A 22,149-nucleotide genomic window follows, 5' to 3' on the forward strand; every position below is an offset into this window, starting at 1 on the left:
ACAAGAAAAAAAATATGAAATTATCTGAGTTTAAAGTCACACATTTACGGGATAAAAAATCTGAGATTATAAAGTCATAAATTTGCGAGAAAAAACCCCAACAGAAATTCTCTAAAATTAAAGTCACAAATTAACGAGAGAAAAACTTGGATAATCTGTGAGATTAAAGTGGTAAATCTGTGTAAAAACACAAATTTACGAGAAAAAATCTTGAATATTCTCTAAAATTATAAAGTCACATATTTATGAAAAACAAAAAATGAAATTATCTGAATTTAAACACACAAATTTACAAGGAAAAAAACTTGGGACATTCTCTGAGATTAAAGTGGTAAATTTATGTGAAGAAACACAAATTTACAAGGAAAAAACTTGGATAATCTCTGAGATTAAAGTGGTAAATTTATGTGAAGAAACACAAATTTACAAGGAAAAAACTTGAATATTCTTGTATTAATATTGTATTATGCCTGCAGTGGCTGACCTAATCAAATGATACTATGCAATCGGATTTGGGAAAAAGAAAATACTCCTGATTTAAGCCAGATTCACCATATTATTATAAGCATCCTGATGAAATTTACGACTTTAATCTCAGAATATTACCTCCCTCCCCTGGCATTGTAATTATTATTATCATGTTTTTTACCTACAATGACACAATATGTATCGATGCATTACCTGGATAAGTCGTACTGCTCAAGAGTGACGGGATCTGTCACCAAACACTCATGAGGTCTTTCAGGACATGCGTAGGATGTATACCAGCGGAAGTTATAGGTGTAATTGTCCTCAACCTGGATTCAGAAAATTAAGATTAGAATTACAGATCATCCCGGTGATGTATAGAATATGCCTTAAATAGAGACCAACAGAAGACCATAAAAAAATATACAAAAGTGTAGCCATGTATTGTGAAAATGAAAACAAATAGAGTATATCAGCAACATCCAGAGACACAGTTTACCTGGTATTCTGGTTTTCCGGCTCCGGCTTCTGGGTCACAGAGGAAGGAGATGAGAGTGGATCTGAGAGTGTGTTCTTTGTTGTTGTACTGTGAGCCGTTACTGTAGGTCAGCTGGATCAGGCCGTCGTAGTACGACAGACGGGCGTTCGCTTCCCCAAGACTCCAAGAACTGAAGTGAGAGACGGAAAAAGTATGATAAGGCCTAAGTCATCATATTGTCATGTCATATCACATTTCCCTTTAGACTTAAACTCTACAGTATATATTAGATTTGACGTGTTTTTTATGTCATTAGAGAAAAGAACACATTAAAAAGCACAGAGATGCACACAGGAGGATTTTTCATATTCTATAAAATCCAACGTAGCAAGCAAACAGGGTTTTTATAAGCACATTGTGAACTCTTCTGTGTTGAATCTGCTGTCTGGTGATGACACCTTTAATTATGTGGTTGTGGTTAACTGCAGGAATGTGTGACAGTGTGCTCCTGCTTGCACTTCCACGGCTCCTCCGTCTTACCTCTTTTCAACCTGGCATGTTCCGGCCTTTTCAGGACAGTTGGCAGCCTTGACGGCACCACAGACGTTGATGTAGTAGTCATAGTTGCCACTAGTCAGGTTGTAGAAGCCGCCGTCAGCTTTGGAGAGAGGCGACAAGTCGAAAGAGAAACCTGTGGAGCAACAGAGGAGGCCGGTTAAAGAGGAGGATTAAAGAGTCAAAGACGTAAACGCTCAGCAGCGTTGATCAAACTTGTGTGTTTATGTGTGTGTCGTACCAGCCTGAGGATCCTCCACCTTGCAGTCGTCTCCCTGAGTCTTGGAGAGGACGCAGGCGGCAGCAGTGTACCACTCCAACTCGTACACACATCCGTCAGGTGAAACGCTACGAAGGACAGGAGGGCTCTCCAGATCTCCTGCAAGAAGAAGAAGAAGTTTAAGAGGAGACAACATTATCACAACCAGACAGAAATGAAAGAGAAAAACACAGAGCAGAAGATATATTTAATGATGACTCATCTCTCTGTTCAGCCTACCTGGTTTGCACTTGAGGATCAGGATAGTTTGGATCCTCGTCTTTTTACTGTTGCAAAAACTTCCATCAGTATACACCAGTCTGATGTCATTTCCTATTTTAGTCTTCTGGGGAGATGAGAGGAAGCCGCCCAGGCTGATGAGCCCATGAACCTTGTCTGAAGCAGAGACACAATCAATACACTAAAGGCTACAACTATCACTGACAATTTCATGAATTTGGTTTTAACAACTCCTTGACCTCCCTCCACCCTTCTACCACCATCATTCATTAGTCTTTAGGTGGAGACTCTTACCCACGGCACAGATGGAAGCGTTCACCGGACAGCCGGCAGCAGCTCCTGTCTGGATCACTTTGTGACAGACATTCAGGTAGTAACGTGAGTCCGGCTTTGGAGATTTAGCATCCACCGCCTCCCAGTTCCCATCTGACCCTGGAGCAGCACACACAGAAACACACACACAGACACAGACACAGGAAGATGATGTTTAGCAACAACAAACAGAACGGAAAACATGTTACACTGAGTGAAAACGGCCACCACCAATTGCATTTTTTAAGAGACAGATATTGACATTTAAACTCACCAGGGTATCTTGTGAGGGGTGAAAGGTCGTAGTGTTTTGTGTCATCTCTGACCCGACACAGTAGATCCTCCTTCTCCTTGACGCAGGCGAAGGACGTATCCCAGTCAAAGTAATAAGTGCAGTCCGTCTCCCCCGCAAAAACCGGAGTCCCTCGCCCACCGTTGGCTGCAGAAAAAAACAAGACAAACCGTGAATTAACGATGAGTTGTGACGCAATTCCACCTGTCCCACACTTTTGAATAAATGGAACAATCTGGTCGCAAATATCGACAACTACTCTGCAAAAAAAAACGCTTTGGGAGGAGTTTTGTGCCCTCAGCCATTACTGTCTTAAACAGCCTGGGCATCCTTTCACAGACTTGTGTTGTTGTGATGTTCTTGTCTGTTTATACCCTGTTGTGTTACCTGTTCTGAGTGTTTTATTGTGTGCAGACTGTGAAAGCAAATTCTCTTTATAGAGGACAATAAAGAATTAATCTTAAACAAGGGGACAGTAAAAATGCACAAATCATACAGTCACCCATTAGTGATTCATTTAAAAAATGCCTTGAGGTTAGGGGAGAGACTTCTCTAGAAGCTCATAATGGTGAAAAATACAATATGTTGTACATTAATGGAAGAATACTAGAGAAGTCACATTGCATGTTTTTCTTTTTTGACCTATAAATGTAGTATTCTTTGTTTTTGCATCTCCAAAATTAAACTAATTAAGCCGAAGAGATGAAATTAATCACGTCCCTGTGATTCATCATCATTCATCTTATACATACTTAATTTAATCAGGAAGTCACATTGAGATAGAGATCTCATTTACAAGTGAGACCTGAGCAAGATTTAAATATACATACATATAGCCAACAGCATGAAAAGTTATAAATAAATGCTTTATAAAATATCCGTGGCGTAGGTGTAACTAGAATTACTGTCTCGTTGTTGTACGCCTCCGCCAATAAATCAAGGTTACATCCATGTCTGTCCAAAATGTGTTTTGTGAGGTCACAGTGACCTTTGACCACCAAAATCGAATCAGTTCATTCTTGAGTCCAAGTGGATGTTTTTTTTGCCAATTTGAAGAAATTCCCTCCAGGCGTTCCTGAGATATCACGTTCAGGAGAACGGACTGTACGTATAGACAACCCGAAAAACACAATGCCTCTGGCTTCGCCTGTTGCCGACGCGGAGGCATAAAAATTAGATAGAAAAACAAGCATATTATGTAAAACAGTCACACCTAAAATCAATAAAATGTCTAACCAAATTATTGAATTGCCCCATCGATATCAGTGTGTCAAGTTTCAGTCTACTCTGTAAATTATTCCAGACAAATGGGGGCAACATATCTGAGGGCTGTCTATCCAAGATTAGTATTTAGTGCTGGAACATGTAGTGTTAGCCATTCCTGAGAACAGGTGTTATGAGTATAACATCTTAGACACAGGAGAGACAATAAATAAGGTTTGGAGTAGTTATTTATAAATAAATAGATAAAAGTGCTGATCTCTTCATTTCACTGAGATATTGTGCTTCATGTAAAGCACAAATTGAATGTACATCTCATGGTAGGAGTGTGCCTGAGTGTCGGCCACAGTGTAATTCTTGATATGACCACCAGATGGTGCCGAAGTGAAAATAAATTCTGATTGTGTACTGATAATGTTTTTTAGAAATGTCTCTGTCTTACATGCAGTCTTGTTGCACTCAAAGTTGATGATGGTCATTCTCTGGAAGCCGGTGGAGCATTTGCTGCCATCTGGGTAGATCAGAGTCAGATCTCCGTCTGAATAACTGCAGATGGGAAAAAAAAACACAGGAGGGGGAGAAACAGGGTTGGAGGGTGAAACAGTTAAGAAATGAATAAAGTTGATTTACTGACAATGTTCAACATTTCATCAATGATCAAAATAATGGTGATTATCATTTTGGCCATAATTGTACAACTGTGAGATAAAGTTCCGGTTTCAATATCATCAAAGAAGGAAGCAGGGTTTTTACAGAATGCATCAATTAGTTTGCATTTATAAAATCTCAACTTACCGACAATAACATAAAAACAGAGCCCTCTATTATTTATTTACACTATTTATGAAACCATGATTTTCCCCATCATTGTACCATCAAAATCAAAAGGGAGTATCAGTACCGACTGACAGAAAACACAAACAAACTCTGACCAGAAGCAGCAATCAGCTGACTGACACACACACACACACACACACACACATTACCGTAGCGTCTGGTTCTGATATCGTCCAGCCACCTTCTTCACGTCTCCGGTCTTCTTCACCTGGCACGACGAGATGGACTGGTCTTCACCACATTCAGTAGTGGGGATCTTTCCGCACACGTTCAGGTAGAAGACGTAGCTCTCATCGCCGTCACTGGGCCCGGAGTGAGCGTAGTACGGATGCTCTGTAGCTACACACACAAACAAACAAATGGCAGAGGGTTTAGGCGTACATATTAATCCAATGACTTATTATTATCATCATCATGAGGCCCTTTTTGGCCACAGGAACTTTACCCAGGGACTAGGAACCTTTTGAGGAACTCATTACGCTTCGACCGCAGGAACCAGGGTCTGAATTAAGTTCCGGGGACATTTTACCCTCCAAAAAGGCCCTGGACAGGGGAAGTACTTTCTGAAAGTACAGGAACTTTTGGGGTGGAGTTTACAGGGAGTATTTCTCTTTGTGTGATAACATTAAAAGTAACGTTAGGCTTTGCTGTCGGCTTCCCGACTCATTTAGAAAAAGAGAGAGAGATAGAGAGAGAGACTGCAAGGGCGAGTGGTAACGTTAGAAGAGAGAGACAGAAGAGATGAGAGAAAGAAAAATTATTCTCTGATTGTTTCACGGCTTTATCGTTCTAAAGCACAAATAAATAACCATTAAACACTCAACAGATGATTTACTGTGGAGACACACATTCTTAGTTTCATTTTCCTCCGCTGCATGTCCTTCATTACATCCAACGTGCATCAGTAAATACTATGCAGCAGTAAATGTCGTCGCAGTGAGACATAACCTAAGGTTAATTTTTTTTCAACGTGTTTTTTAAATGAAAAAGGCGGACATACTGAACTGCAGGCTGCAGCGTGTGTTTACCGCTGTGACCACCAGCAGCCCTCGTCCCATGTCATGTTGCTTTTGCTTACGTCAGCGGACCAATTTGACTGATCTCTGCAGGTCTTTAGACCGCAGTGGAAACACAGACAACAGTGGGCTGAAAAGTGAACTAAAAGTGTGACTAGGGCTTTTGGCCTCTATTTGATAGTATAGCAGATAGACAGGAAAGGGGGAGAGAGAGTGGGGGGACTACATGCAACAAAGGCTGTAAATAAAATAAACATGGGAAAAATCACTGAAAGCAATCAGCTTCAATTTGAAATCAGCAGTATCCGACTTTAAACATTCATATGTACAACCATTTGTATCATTAACACCAGGAGATACAGTACTTAGACTGTAAGCTGTGGCCTCCATCATGTTACACACAGATCGTACATGAACTATGACAACAAGTGGAAAAAGGCCTTTTTCTATTTCGAGCAATGAGCTGACAAAAACCTTTAGTTCCTCTAACTTGGATAAAAACAGCAGCACTATGAGCCAATCATTCTTGTGGGTTAAATATGTAACTGTGGATAACACAGAGAGAAGGAATGTGTTGAGCTTCAATTAATAATTAGTATCAATAGTACGTGGCTAGGTGGGGTTTCCAGTTTGTTACTTCCAAGCCTCTCTAGAATGAAGAAACACCTTCTTCTGTCCTTGTGTGTTCACTCTTGTAGCTTTTAAGAACCAGTTTGAGGAATGAGAACACGACTGCAAACGTACAGTGTTTTGGCTGCTACTCGCTTCCTTAAGAAGGCTAAATTAGGATCTAAGAACTTAGAGGTTAGAGCATGGGTCTCAAATTCGTCATTCATTGTTCGAGACTGTCTTCCTTGAGAACAGCGGATTTCTCCCTACGTCGAGACAGGAAGTAGTCACATTAAACTCCATGAAAAAAAAACATCTAATGTTCACCTCACTGGAAATCCTCAGGGTTCAACGTTAACCCCAACAGGTGGGTCAAAAATCCACTTGCCCAAAGTCGATTGTTACTAAAAGACTAAAGTTAATTGTCAAGTTTAATCTTTATTGAAGTGCATGAATCTGCAGTTTGGCCCACATCCCTTAACGCCACCCAACTAAACTCCTGTTGCCTGCTTGCACTTCAGCTCATCAGCTGTCTAGGATTGTGTCAATGGCAAGCCAAATAGTTGGTAAACCCCAAAAGCCCTGGACTTCTTTTTACAGAAAAAACAAAGAAGAAAGCGAGGAGTATCCTGGCAGATAGGTCCCATCCTCTGTTCAGCCAGTTTGAGCTCTTGAGCTCCGGGAAACGCTATAGAGTCCCTTTAGCGAGATTTATGGTATTGTATTGTATTCTTGCAAGTGCCCGATCGGTACTGCGTAGGAGCAACTCTCAAAAGAGATGAGAAAGAAGCGACATGGCTCAGGGCCGCGACGCACACACACACCTGCGGTGCGGAAAAGAGACAAACTGAACGTGCCACACATGCCTGCGACGGTAAAAACAAGGGGAAATGCATTTTTTAAGACAAGACAATAGGACAAAACTATTCGATTGTTTATAATTGAATGACTATTCAAAAATCATGACCCATCCCTTCTTCAAAATAAAAGAAAACAGGAAAAATTCAAAAATGAATTTGTGGGCTGGATGTAATTCTGCATTCCTAACAGGTCGGAGGTCTAGTGAAATAGTCTCAGACTACTGGGGTGGTAGTTTGTGATCCCTGGTTTAGAGGAAGAACTACTTACAGCTCAAGGTGAGAGGCGTGAGGTCTATGGCGATGTCGTGCTGCTCGCTGGTCAGTTTACAGGTGTGGCTCTCCAGGTAGTCTCTGTGACAGGCGTATTCAGTCACCCACTCCACCTCGTAACGACAGTTCAACCCCGCTGTCATCTTAGGAGTGCTGCCCTGTGAAACCAAAAGAAAAAACAGGTTAAAATAAAACAAGTAGACACAAGTTTGCTGTGTATATACTGTATATGAGCGTGTGTGACCTACTGAGTGTCTGCTTGACGGACAGATGAAAGTGATCGTGACGGCAGGAGTGTGTTTGTTGCAGATTTCTGGAACAGGTGAATCTGCAGCGACTTCATACTGTAACCTCAGTCTTGAGAAGAGAGGAGACAAGAAACAAAGTAAATCTAAACTTAAAGCAACAGAATGGAAGATTTGTCCAGACAGCCTATTCTTATTCAAACAGATGGAAAGTCAGATGACAGATATAGATACCTGTCGCTGGACAGCAGCTCTAGCTGTTTGTTAGGAGAGCCCATGTTGAAGGAGCCATGACTGGTGACCAGACAGGCTGCAGAGCCCTCTGGACACGATGTGTCTGGTTTGTCTGAGAGAGGAAGAGGAGGGATATGAGATGATGGGAAACACTGATTGGACATCCACATAAAAAGGTGGCGAATTTTCCCTTTAAATGCATGAATAAGTACAACACTTATTAAGAATAAAAAGCCTATTTTTCAAAGTCTTAAGAGAGAGTGATGCAAAAAGACATTTCTGTTTCGGTTGACTTTGACAGTAGTAAAAGTTTTCTTCTCTTTTTCTGTATTTTTTTTTTTTTTTTTTTTTACAACTCGGCAGTAATCAAATAAAAGAAAACACACACATTAACTTCAGTATTACTGAATACTTAATGTGATCAGTAACTAATTTTCTAAGTCATGTATTCATCCATTCATCTCTCCACCCTCCCTCAGGTACTGACTGAGACTGCGGCAGATGTTGATGTAGAAGTCGATGTCGTCGTCACCGTCGTCCACCAGATAGCCATCCTTGACTTTGATCAGAGGGTTGAGGTCGTGCTTCTTACCGTCCGAGTCAAACACATAGCAGGGCACCTGGACACATAGCAGGATGAGTCATACTGACATCTTCTCATCATCACATGTGTGTAAATGTGACTGGCAAAAAAAAATCAGATGTATGAGATTGACTTTTCCGGTCACAGCCGATAAGCTGACAACCGGCTGGTTTCAACCGGTGGCCGATCGATCATTGCATCTCTAATACAAATTATAAGATTCCCACTTCATATGTCAATTTGATTTTCATCTGACCAATAAAGTTATGGGTCTGTTTCTCTCTCTCAACACATGTCTGTTGCTTAAAAATCAAGTTTAATTCATTTCACACATTCTTTCCAGTTGAACTCCCATTACCGGCTTCATTGTGACAACATGTGACATGTCCTCTACGCTGATAAACATATGCTGTTAACATCCTCACAAGAGTGGGAAGACATATAAAACACCTCTCTGGCTCTATGACTCTCACTTATCACACCTCAACAGACTCGGCAGCGGCTTATTTCCTTCTTACACATAAAAACCTTCTTGTCAGTGAGTCAGATGTTCCACCACATACCTCTTTGTGTGGCTTGAATTTATCTTTCTTGCAGGCGGTGAAGGTCCTCCACTCGAAGTAATGCACGCACTGAGACACGGCCACAAACTCCGGGGTCCCCTGCAGCACACCAACACAGGATTATGAGTAAGACAGATAGTTTCTCGTTAATTGTGGTGACTAATATATTATAATGCTGAGAAACAAGCAGCAATAATTCAGCACACAGACGAATAAAAGGAAGGTTTATCATGTGGGCTGCTTTATGGCAAATGTGTCTGTGTTTCTCTTATAACACAGAATATGCATGACTTATTTTGTTAATGTTAAAAATTATGCGGATGATTTCTTTTACATTTTAATTTGCCAGGGGAAATTAAACATAGATATCGCCATGAAACTTCCCCAGCTGATGACTTACATTAAGACAATTATATTTTGTATTACAAGTTTTCTGACATTTTATGTTTAAATATGCAAATGAGGCATTATGTAATTAAATATGTGGTAATTTGCATACATTTCCAGAACAGAAATTTGAACATTGGAAAAAGCCAGGTTCAAAATTATTGTTTCATTTTGTTGACATATTAGAGTCATTTTGGATATTTCTTTTTATCCCTCCATAAATAGGAAAATAGCGTTAAAAAAAATGTTTTTTGGAAAAGAATGTTCTATAAATAAGGCTATGAATGATATATGGACAAACCCTCTGTAAAAACCTTTGAACCTTGGTGAATGTAAGTGCTACTGAAGTGGATATTTCTGTCAGTGAGAATTTTTTTTGAGAAAACAACCTTTAAAGATATGTATTGCTAAATTCCATACATTTTAAAGACACTGCAGGTGAATAGGGTATACATTTTAACTACTAGATATCACCATTTTCTTGAAATTGTATGTTTAAATATGCAAATGAGGCTTTATTTAATGCTAACTTTGGATGAATTTCGGAGAAATTTACAGGTGCAAATAGACAAAGTAGTAAAATAAACACCTAAATGTGTATTTAAGATGTTTTCTTTCTACTAGTCTGAAAGACGACACGTAATGGAAGCAAAATAGGCCAAACTGCATGAAAAACATGCATGTTTTTGCCTATAGTGTCTCCCCTTAACTTTACAATTATTCCCAACATGTACAGTTGAGTGCACAACCACAGTCTGCTGCTGCTGCTGGAGTGGTTGAAGGTTCAATGCTTGCTCAAGGGCTTCTTCAAGAACACTTGTTGAGAGAGGGGAGAGTGATATTTACATTCCCATTCTTCATCAACATTTTACCTGCTCCTGTTCCTGAGAGTCAAAGCAGCAAGTTTCATAAAAGCTACTTTCATTTCTCCACTTGACATTTTGTAAACTGACAGTCTAGCGCCGATCATCTTCTTCTTCTGCTCTTTGTGACTTTACAGGAAATGACTAACGGTAATGTCAAACCACCACTAAGCCACCCCTGAAACCACAAATACACGCTGTTGACTCAACTGAGCGTAAATACGCAGCAGGTGACTGTCATTGTACTACATTATTTCTTCACAGAGATACACTTCCTTTCACCGCAGCTGGCAGCAGTTTGACAGGTATTAAATAAATGTCATTTTAGCTTTTTGATTTTTTTCAGGTTTGTTTCAGAGAAAGAAAACACCAATTTTATCTTTAAATCATTGAAATATGAGTCAGATGAAAACTCAAAAACATCAGGAGGGGTTTGATCTTCGTTTCAGTCAGCTAGGCATCTATCCAATTCCTTTTTTGCAAGTAATAAATAACTAAAAACAGCAAAGCACATTAATATTTCAATATTGCACAACAGTGAAAGTGCATGGTCATGGTGGAGCTTTATGCTCAAGCGAAGTTTATTATTTTACACCTTTGTAGCATGTTCAAAGTATCAGTGATGACAATAAACTGCATCTACAGTACAACTCAAAACAGCAGATTTCTGCAGATGAAACCTGATTACTTGGACACATACTATATCCTTAACCAGGTTTCTGATCAGACCAGGCTGAGTCCATTTGGGATTATCTGATCTTCCTGTTACAAACGAAAACATGGACCTACTATTTAAGTTGGTTTCCACCGCTGAAAAGTACGATTTGTAAAATTTAAGGACACACACACACACTACAGAGCCTGTCCTCTCACTTCGCCACAGCAATGAAATAAAATAAAATTACAGAAGTCGGCCACATTAACGCTGCTTAATGCATGTAAATAAGTGGAGCAGACATCACAATATGCTTCAGATATTTAACAGCAAGATACTTTAGATACAGACACACTGTATAAATACAAAACTAAACAAAGGCTGCGATATAGTCTATTTATTTTCAACCTACAATAAGACACACAATGCATTAGGTTGTAATCTCTCAAAACAAAGCAGTACTGTTGTTGAATGGATCCAGTGCAGACACTCACAGAAGCTGCTTTTGTGCTTCTGACAGAACAAACAATGTAGACCAGGTGTTGGCTGACACACAGGAACAAAAGCAACTGATAATTGCCACTGACTGAGGGGTTAAGAGCCTTGCTCAAGGGCACCTCAGTGGTGGTAATGAGTGAGTGGTAAGCGCTGCTTTTTTACTTTCCCCCTTCAGATTTATCCTGCCGGTTAAGGGTTCATACCGGCAACCCGTTCGGTCACAAGCCTGCTTCTCTAACCTTCAGGCCCCCTATGTATTAGCTTAAACACACCTCCGGGAAAAACACAAATCATATGTTTAAAGAAAAACACCTCCTTGTGTGTTTGAGTCTTACCATGGTTTTTCCACACTGGAAGCTGATGCTGGTCTGAATGTTGTTGCCGCTCCCCGGACATATTTCTGTGCTATTGTAATCCAGTACCATGCCAGAGAGCCTCTGCAGGGACAGCTCACCTGCACATTCAAAACAAGAGAAACAATCAGTCAATTACAGACAATTAAGCCTTTAGTTTGTTCAATAGATGACAATGTCAATACACAGGCAAATCAGGCATAAATAAATAAATACATGCATACAATTTAATAATGAATAAATACATTTAAAAATTAATTTAAAATAAATAACAAATAAATAAATAAATAAATAAATGTAGGTAAATATAAATAAATTAATAAAAATTAAATTTAAAGAGTAGATAGATAACAAATAAATAAATAAAGTTAATATATATATAAATAAATAAATGGGAAAGTTAAATAGAAGAGTAGATAGAAAGGGGAATTAATACAAAGATAAATAAAAAGAAGTAAATTAAAACAGAAATATCAATTTATTTCATATTTTATAAATTAATGCTTACATTTATTTTTTATATTATTTTTGGTACATTTAATGCCATACTTATTTATTGAGTCATTTATTTATGTATTTCTTCCTTTTTGTTATTTTTGCAGGTTCCGTCCTCCATAATATTCATGGTTGATTTGAAGTGAAATACTGCACAAGTCATGGTGCCTGACGACAGTTGTTGTTATTGCTATAAAAAGATTAGAATAACATTTTCTAACAAAATTTAAGTATCAAATTCATTCTCAGACTGGGACTCAGAATATTGTCTTAACCCACCAACCTCTACTGACCTACACACAAGATAAACCTCTGCACCATTATACCCTGACCCTGCAGTCATTATTTATCAGCTGAATAGAAACAGACAGCAGTGGGAAACGTTCTGCATGAGAGGAACATTTAGGACTGGAGCAGTTAAATTAACTCACAGCAGGTCGGCCAGATGAAACCACTGTGAGAGGAACTGATATCTGTAGATGAGTTACAAAATGTAACGCTGTGACAAGCTCAAATTTGTCTCTGTTGCACCGACAATCAACTAAAAAGGTCAATAACTTCTCAGTTTCTTTCTTCCTGCAGGTCATTTAGCAGCCACTTAGCCTGAACTAACGATTATTTTCATTTGGATTGATCAATAGATCATTTGTTTGGTCTATAAAATGTCAGAAAATGGTGAAAAATGTCCTCAAATGTCTTGTTTTGTCCACAACTCAAAGATTTTACTGTCGTAGAGGAGTAAAGAAACCAGAAAATATTCACATTTAAGAAGCTGGTATCAGAGAATTTTGATTTTATTTTCTTAAAAAATACTCAAACTGATTAAACGATTATCAAAATAGTTGCAGATTAATTAAATAGTTGACAACTAATCAATTAATTGTTGCAGCCTGAACAGAAACACATTTGGATTCAGTGAAGTGTTACAACTACAAATCCCCTTTGTTATGTACTGTACTTGTGCATCTGTGTGTGTCTAATTGATGACCTCATTCTAGTCTTCCTGTTTGCATTACAGTGTCTCTGTTCAATTTATACTGTTATGAAGAAATACTAAAGTTCTCATGTCTTTTATGAATCGCTTCGTCAGTCTAGGAGAAACTTTCATGAGCATTTGAAGTGTGTTTATATGTCTATGTGTGTGTGCTCTCTGCTCCCTCTGATAGGGCTGCACTGCTATCACAACGGGACCATAAAGGAATGTAACTGAACAACATTGTGACCTATTATCACCAAAAACTACTGTAGGCTGCAGGACTGCTGACACAACGCTCATGTCCCAGCCTGTTGCACTGCTTCAAGTCCTGTAATACTCAGTTACAGTTATTATCGGACATACAGTATCAGTATTGTGACTGTTTGCAACAGATAAGGAGCAAAGCATACACGGTTTCACTGGGATGTCTCTAGATGTTTAAAGTAGATTAAGCTGAAACAATTGTCGTTTATAATTGCAAATATGATCCTCTATTCAAAACTTTACTTAAGTAAAAATACAGAAGTATTATCACCTAAATGTACTTTAAGTATTAAGTAAATTAAATTAAATTGTGAGGATTTGACACTTTCCTTTGTCTCATGTGATAGTAATTGATTCACTCATTTGGACTGTTTGTCTGACCAAACAAGCAATTTGAAGACGTCACTTTGGACTTTGTGATGGACTATTTTCTGACAAAACAACGATTAATCCAACAAGCAAACAAAAAGGGTAATGGATAATACAGAGTAATTGTTAGTTGATCTGCTGTAAATGACATCAATCTAAGCGGACTACAGCCACTGATCAAACGTTTTACAGGCACTTTTCAATTCAATACAGGTGAGGTATTTGTTACTCCAAAGATTTTGACTTGAGGAAGCACAAAAGACATAAATCTGTTTGTGAGGATCTGAGGTTTCTGAGTCAAGGCAGCATGAATAAAACCTTGAGTAAGCAGTACACAGAGAGAGAGAGAGAGAGAGAGCTGGTGAGTGAGCAGAGCGTGACATTTGTGTCTATTTGTGTTTGAGAGCGTTTCTGCTTGATGATGTGTTCCTGTGTCATGTGATAAGTCAGCCAGCATGATTAAACTGAAACTCATATGATCACCCTGCTTCTTGTTTGCCGTTCTTTCACTTTCCATACGTGATCTTCCTCTTGAAAGAGAACTAAAATCTAGTTAGGACATGTTGATAAAATAAGTTGGGAAGTATTCCCTACAACAACAACACCATGAGTCAGCAGTCTTCAGCTCTTTGTCACCCTCAGAGTCGGATGACATGCTGAGAGCTACCAGACACCAATTTGTCACCAGGCGAAGGTCACGACCTCACACTGCAGGACGAGTTGTTGTTGTGGGACACTGAAATAACTCCGTCTGGCAGCTTGTCGTCTTTAGAAAGGTCACGGGCAAAATCAAAGACCGTGATGCAACTGAAATTGAGAAACAGCCCCAATAATCACGGCAAAATGTAAGTCATCTTCAGGGAAGAATTTGTGTAGGCCTATAATGTTTGGTATTAACAGTAGCTAACGTGACATTTGGCATATGGTCTAAATATGATTACACAGCATGAACTGTGAGATCGTGACACCATTTCTGCAACAAAAGCACTGATTGTGACCACTGGGAAAGTTTCAGATTTGAAACCACATGAAAAGGACGTTCAGTAAACAATGACTTCGGAAAACACTGACTTTACTAAGACTGAGAGGTGATATATATACATAGCAAGATGGATAAAATGGATAATACATTCATTTGAAGAATGAAAAGTGTAGCTGGTTTGCCTAGATCACCTTTATTCCTTCTATTAAGGCTGTCCTCGACCAAAGAAATTCTTAATCGACCACTGCAATTTTGTCGACTAATCGATTAGTTGCTTTAATGACAGATCTGTGAAACTGAGATTCTCCACAAAGAATCACACAAAAGCAGAGATATGCTCAAAAGTTTCTTGGAAATAAGTAGGAAGTAAAGTATGAAAAAGATCTCAGTCGACTAAGACCAAAACGACCGATTAGTTGACTAATCGACTAAAGCCAAGTTCAAACTACAAGACTTTCAAAGTCGTCATATCGCAGTACTGTTCACACTACACAACCTGCTGTCTTGTAATCGGGAGTGTTTAGTCGTTGTGGTTTTCACACTACATGACTGACCGGCGACAGGAGGTCACACACTACAAGATCGTTCACCGGAAGAAATCCGAGATGACGTCTCCAAACTACATTTTTCTCACTAAAACACGCGTGAAATACACAGTAAATGACGTGATACCATACACGAGACACATTGCTGATGTTGTTGTTGGCACATGTGTTCACAAAACAGCCTGTTTCCACACTATTTTTTACTTTCCTCTAGATGCAACAACAACTTTGCTCCGTGTTACAAATACATCACATACAGTAAGTTCCTCTACTGTTACAGGCAATCCCTCCTCCCCCAGGTTTCCGCTCAACTCGTGTCTCACGCTCTCATTGGCTGTATCTCGTTGCCGGAGTCCCCGACAGGTCCAGATATTTAGCATGCTAGATATCATAGCCAACTATGTCCACTTCTTATATACATTCTATGTTGGTTACTGTAATACGACTTGTATTCTTTTATATCACATTTTCATTATTAATAATTAGTATCTTAATTACTCAAAATATAAAAGGTAACCAAAACCTGATGCCTGGTTGCACGCATTGCAACCACTCAAAATGCATCACAAATGTGTCTGTTGATGAATGATAATGGGATCAGCACGTCGCTCCCCTGGGCTAAACAAACCTTTAATTAGTGGTTTTCAAAAACTGTGGGGCGCTCCTCCCCAGGAGGCTCATTGCTTGGGGGGGGTGGAAAAATGTGGAGCAGAACTAAAATTGAGTGAATCTGATTGATGTGGAAACAATGAACAAACAAAGAGGGCTTTCACACCAGCAAGGGAAGTTGGCGAGTTTCATTCAGCAAAAATGAGGAAAGATGGTGAGACGTTTGACAAGGAAGAGAAGAAAGACAATTCAAGAAAACTGTTAAACCTGAAGTCAAGAATTTAAGCCCATATCTAAGGTTCACAATATATCGGGTCTCTTTTAGATTCAGACACAAAGCTTTGACATTTGTGTCAAATCATTTTCTAAATAGTGGAAGAAAAAGACCCTCACAATTTCCCAGACTCCAAAGTGACGTCTTCAAAATGCTTGTTTTGACCAACCAACAGTCTAAAACTCAACATATTCAGCTTACTATCATATTAGAGAACAAAAAGCAGTGATTCCTGACATTTGAGAAGCTGGAAACAGAAAAATGTTTGGCATTTTTGCTCCAAAAACAAATCAATAAATCGATTATCTTTTTATTTATTTTTCTTTTTTTTTTAAAAGGTGAGAGGAAACATGAAGTTTGTGCTCTTGATAAAGTCCTTTCAATAAGATAACATTCAGTTTGACTTTTTGGTTAATAAGTTCTATAGCTGCAACTAACAGTTATTTTCAGTATTGATTTTTGATTAATCATCCCGTCACAAGTTCTGAGAGCTCAAGTTGATGTCTTCAAATGCTTTGTTTTGTCTGATTAACAGTCCACAAAGCAGCGATTGCTCACATTTAAGAAGCTGGAAGCAGCAAATATCTGGAAATTTTAGTTGATAAAACAACTGAAACTATTAACATATTATTAAATTTGTTCGGTTAATCGACTAATTGATTCAGCTCTACTAATAATATTACATTTAAATTGGTTTACAGGGAGGGAGGGGCGAGATTCTTATTCTGCTTCCAAACAGAAGGCATGACAGCCACTGACTTAAATTAGGTTTAATTCATTTACGCCAGCGTGATTAAATAAAGATCAGGGCTTCTCTGTTCACTGAAGGTCAGGTCTGAATATGAGGAAGCAGATCAAGCTCCAATAGTTAATACAAACACTACAGGTTAACCACCAATGAACTGGACAGGAAGAAATACTACAACAGAATTTATATGAAATTGATCATTAGAAAAATTGGCACAAATCCTTAATTACTAATTTATCAAACTTTACATTCATACCAATTAACACAGTTTGACAATGTAATCTTTGTTTTACTACAAGCTGATTTGCCTTCTGTTCATAATGTGTAGTACACAGCAACCCAAACAGTCAGCATCCGGCTACTGTTGTAACTTAATAGCACTAGTTTAGCTGCCGGCTAGCTTTAGGTAACTTAATTTGATGTATTCTCAATTAAGCTTAAAGTTGCTGATTGAGTAAAGTCTTACTAAATAATGTTAATGTAAATAACTGAGCATCTAAAAAGGTGTAGCTCCTGCCTGACTTCCAGCTTGCAGTGAAGGGGTGCTGGTCTGAGACAGAGATGTGGATCTTGCTGACACACAGCAGCAGCAGATTCAGCCTCATCAGCACGGAGATCAGATCTGCTAATGTACTGATAAAGCTCTGAAAGACTGATCAATAAAGCATCTAGAAGACTCCTCAGCGGTCATGTCAGCAACAGGAATTAGATCTGTGCATGTTTGATGATGCTCTCTGTCACTAAGCAAACCAACAGTGGTGACACGTCTTATCCTCTCAGACATACAGCAGAGACGTACCGACAATACCTGAGAACCTGCTCCCTATCTAAATATGAAGGGCTCATACTTAGCGAGTGTAAACACAACGACGCTTCGTTTCAGGTGATTATACACTAATGAAAACATAGTTATGAATATTATATTCCATTTCTGCCAATATATCCCCCAAAGCTAATTTCATGCCTCACACACTAGATGGAGTGTGTGTGGCCAAGATGACCAAACTGTGACCGAAACACCACCACAATGACACTACAGCTATATAAACACAACAGCCTCCAGGATGTAGATTCGTTCCGGCAGACAGTGTCACTAAAGAGCCGTGAAATGTTCTGCTGTGTGGTTGTCATAAGACATCAGAGTCAAAGACCAGCTCACATGCACCTTACTACTCACTCCTGAATCAGTTTAAGCTTTTGCCCTGTGGAAGTCGTTTCAGGGCACTCGTTAGGAGAACTAGTAGATTCCACGTCTCCTTCGTCACAAGTGCTATTGATACGCTTAATAGCATAATAGCATATAGCTCTCTGGCTGCACCTTTTTGCACTTCGTTTGCACACTTGCACACTTGCATGATTGTATATGCGTCCTTGGTAGGGGTAGGGGAAATAAAATCAATACAGCATGGTATTGCAATATTTTGAGTGCCAATATTGTATCAATACACGAACGTCAAGTATCAATTATTATATATACCAATAACCTCTTAACAATCCAACCGCTATTCTGTCTTACAGAGGTTGTAGCAGCTCAGTCTTAAAGCTGGAGTGAAGATACTGTTATCATATGATCGTAGATGGTGCCATGTCATGTTAGCTTGTCGGGAAGAACGCTAAATAACGCCTCAATGTTGCGCTAAATTTTGGAGAGGAAAACCATTTTCAAAGGGTCCCTTGACCTCTGACCTCAAGATATGATATATTCCCCATGTGAGACAATAAAGATAACCTAAAAACATTTTAACAGAGCAGTATAATGGGCTGGGTGCCATATCAGACTGTCCTGTAAAGGTAAACTCCCAGTGTCCCAGTGTCCCAGTGTGCACCAGTGGGCTGTACTCACCGACAGACTGGTCTGTTTTGGTGGTGAGGTTCCGGGCGCAGACAGCGGCGCCGGGGCCACAGTTGGTTGATGGTGAAGACTCGCAGAGCTTTAGCGTGTAGCTCACTTTATTATCCTGGTCTATGGCCTCCCATTTATAACTGCAACACAAGAAATAGAAGAGATGAAGTGTGGAAGAATTAAGCAAAAACATTTAGGCACACTTATATCAGACACACATTAGGTCTCAGCTCTGCAGCATCAGATCAGTTTCAGTTTAGAGACTTCTTCCTTATTGTGGATTTACAGAGCTGTCTACAATGGTAACAATGGTGAGAGCAGAACCTATAGTATTACCTAATTAGTTTTTGATTAATAAATTAGTTGTTCAGTCTATACATTTCTGAAACCAGAGGAAAAGCAAATCTTCACATTTGAGAAACTGTAGCAGCAAATGTTTGGCATTTTGTATCGTTTCCGCACCACAATATTCAGTCTTATACAGTGTATTCTCTAAATTTGATTGATTCTTGTAAAAAAATAAATCGAAATTGTCTTGTGGAGCTGAAACAATAGTTGATTGACGTAAGAATAATCTGCAACTGTTTGGATAATTGTATAATTTTAGTAATTTTTCAAGCAAAAAATGACAAAATGACCTCGTCCCAGCTTATCAATTGTGTGGATTTGCTGCTTTTCTTTGTCTCATGTAATTATAAACTGAATATATTTAACTTATCTCCTATCCATAGGACCAATGCAAGAGTGATAAAGAACAGAGGCTGTGATATGCTGTACAGATTATAAAGCCCCCTGAGGCAAATTTGTGAGATAGGGCTATATAAATATAATGGACTTGACTTGAATTTAGGTTTCAGAGCTTTGGTTGTAAAAAAAACAAACAAGCAATTTGACGACGTCACCTTCTGTTTTAGGAAACTGTGATGTGTATTATTCATTATTTCCTGACATTTTATAGATCAAACGACTCATTGATTAATCAATCATGAAGATAACAGTAAGCCGGAGCCCTTGTGTGTTGCAGTTTTAGTTAGTTATTGTTAATAGTTTGTCTTGTCACCCATGAGTAATTTCTTATTTGCATGGAAACTGAACCTACACTGATGTTTTCCTTGTGACACTTTTGACTCATTTTTGTGTTGAGTTTATGTTGCATTTAAAAAAGTAAAAGGGGCCACACGTAACAACAAAATAGCTAGTCAACAATATAGACATAACAGCCTTGAATTATCCCTCAGGAAGTAATCTTGTGAACTACTTCTGCAAATGCAAATGCCACCAAAACAAGGAAGTAAAAACATGCAGGTTGGCTTGCAACCTTACTGGTTAACTCACTCACTGGTTATCATTCCTGGCTTATTGCTGCCGAGTCAATATTTGAACAGCAACTGCCTGAACAGAGCTCTACACAACTACAGCTTGTAATCTTTATTTTACTTTTTTCTTCTTTTTTCAAGGTTGTTTTCATATATGCAATTTACAGTTTGTAATTACAATAGTTTTATAAACCAATTTTTAAGTAGATGAGCTTATAGACAAACTCATTAAGTACACTAGAGAAAACACAACTTCAACATTCAAAATTGAAATAAAATTAAGAAAAGAAATAATAATAATAATAATAATAATAATAATAATAATAATATAATATTATAACAATAATAATAAAAATAAATAATATAGTTAAAAAAAACAAATAAAAAAACACAACAAAACAAAAAAACAATAATAATAGAATTAAGAAAAGAAATAATAATAATAATAATAATAATAATAACAATAATAATAAAAAGAAAGAATAGAGTTAAAAAAAAACCCTAAAAAAACACACATAACAAAACAAAAAAACAATAATAATAAAATTAAGAAAAGAAATAATAATAATAATAATAATAATAATAATAATAATATAATATTATAACAATAATAATAAAAAGAAAGAATAGAGTTAAAATAAAACTAAAAAAAACACACATAACAAAACAAAAAAACAATAATAATAAAATTAAGAAAAGAAATAATAATAATAATAATAATAATAATAATAAAAGAAAGAATAGAGTTAAAAAAACACATAACAAAAAAATAAAATAAAATAATAATACAAAAATACGAGTAATAATAAATTAAATAAGAAAATAAGTTAATAGAAAATAAAAAGGGTGGAGTGGAGGGGAATATATAGTAATATCATTTAATCTTATGATATAACTACATGCTGTTATGGCTGCTTTATGGAGAGGCTGCTGTCATGTCCTCCTCTGAGTCATGTCAATTAACAATGAATTTCTTATTGAGGTAATCTTGTGAACTATTCCTGCAAATGTCACCAAAACAAGGAAATAATAGCATGCAGGTAACCTTACTGGTTATTAACTCACTGGTTATCATTTTTCAATGATTTTTCAAGCAAAAAAATGACAAAATTACTGGTTTATTATTGCTGTGTCAATATTTGAGCAGCAGCTGCCTGAACAGAGCTCCAGATAACTACAGCTTGTAATCTTTCTATTAGCTATGATATGACTACATGCTGTTATGGAGAGGCTGCTGGCATGTCCTCCTCTGACTCATGTCTATTAACGTTGCTAACACCTAGCAGATAGCTGGTTACATGACAGTTTCCATGTCAACGTTAGCAGCTAGCTGCTGGAGGTGTGTGTTTGTTAGCTCTACCTGCAGAGGTCCTGGTACCACGGACTGCTGCTGTCCTCCTCTTCTGCTCCAGAAAGGACCGATAGACATCCCAGACTCACCACTAACCAAAGAGCCAGCTTCAGAGAGGGGGAAAGATTAGATTTACACTGAAATAACATGTTTATAGCGCTGGGTAAAGCCTAAAACTAAGACGACATGATACGGCAGAGAGAGAGAGAGTCTATCTGCTGCTCTGCTGGAGCAAATCAGTAAGGAAGTGAACGCACCACATGACAGGACATCACATGACACCTCATGATGCTGAGTGGTGACGCATTCAATGTCTGTGGGAAAAACTGGAGACTCAACTGGCTTTGGGTGGGCCTTTCTGCACAAGCTGAGTAGTCAATTCCTGCACACATATATTCATTTAATTTATTATTATTATTATTATTTGTAAATTACTCTATTTTTTTTTTTTTAAATACTAAAAAATATTTTGTATTAGAAATTTATAAATAAATACAAAATAAATATAAGAAAATGCTTATATTTTATTATTTGTCTTTATATTTGCATTCCATTATTATTCCATTATTTTCTTATTCT

At 38.0% G+C, this 22,149-nt stretch overlaps 1 protein-coding gene across 1 annotated transcript in view; it reads right to left on the reverse strand.

Annotated features, from left to right (window-relative positions):
* Window positions 1-21,719, reverse strand: part of igf2r (insulin-like growth factor 2 receptor) — a 44,103-nt gene extending 22,384 nt beyond the window's left edge. The window contains exons 1-17 of the mRNA XM_037751084.1: window positions 21,580-21,719; window positions 18,904-19,043; window positions 11,781-11,899; window positions 9,043-9,141; window positions 8,384-8,516; window positions 7,897-8,008; window positions 7,666-7,774; window positions 7,416-7,575; window positions 4,812-5,001; window positions 4,268-4,371; window positions 2,587-2,751; window positions 2,295-2,432; window positions 2,001-2,156; window positions 1,743-1,880; window positions 1,487-1,637; window positions 968-1,136; window positions 682-797 (exon numbers count right to left, since the gene is read on the reverse strand). Coding sequence (XP_037607012.1) covers window positions 682-797; window positions 968-1,136; window positions 1,487-1,637; window positions 1,743-1,880; window positions 2,001-2,156; window positions 2,295-2,432; window positions 2,587-2,751; window positions 4,268-4,371; window positions 4,812-5,001; window positions 7,416-7,575; window positions 7,666-7,774; window positions 7,897-8,008; window positions 8,384-8,516; window positions 9,043-9,141; window positions 11,781-11,899; window positions 18,904-19,043; window positions 21,580-21,719 — 2,339 coding nt within the window. The remainder of the gene's footprint in view (window positions 1-681; window positions 798-967; window positions 1,137-1,486; window positions 1,638-1,742; window positions 1,881-2,000; window positions 2,157-2,294; window positions 2,433-2,586; window positions 2,752-4,267; window positions 4,372-4,811; window positions 5,002-7,415; window positions 7,576-7,665; window positions 7,775-7,896; window positions 8,009-8,383; window positions 8,517-9,042; window positions 9,142-11,780; window positions 11,900-18,903; window positions 19,044-21,579) is intronic.
* Window positions 21,720-22,149: the final 430 nt, after the last annotated feature.

Source organism: Sebastes umbrosus, chromosome 18 (assembly GCF_015220745.1).
Source record: "Sebastes umbrosus isolate fSebUmb1 chromosome 18, fSebUmb1.pri, whole genome shotgun sequence".
Classification (NCBI taxonomy): Eukaryota; Metazoa; Chordata; class Actinopteri; order Perciformes; family Sebastidae; genus Sebastes; species Sebastes umbrosus.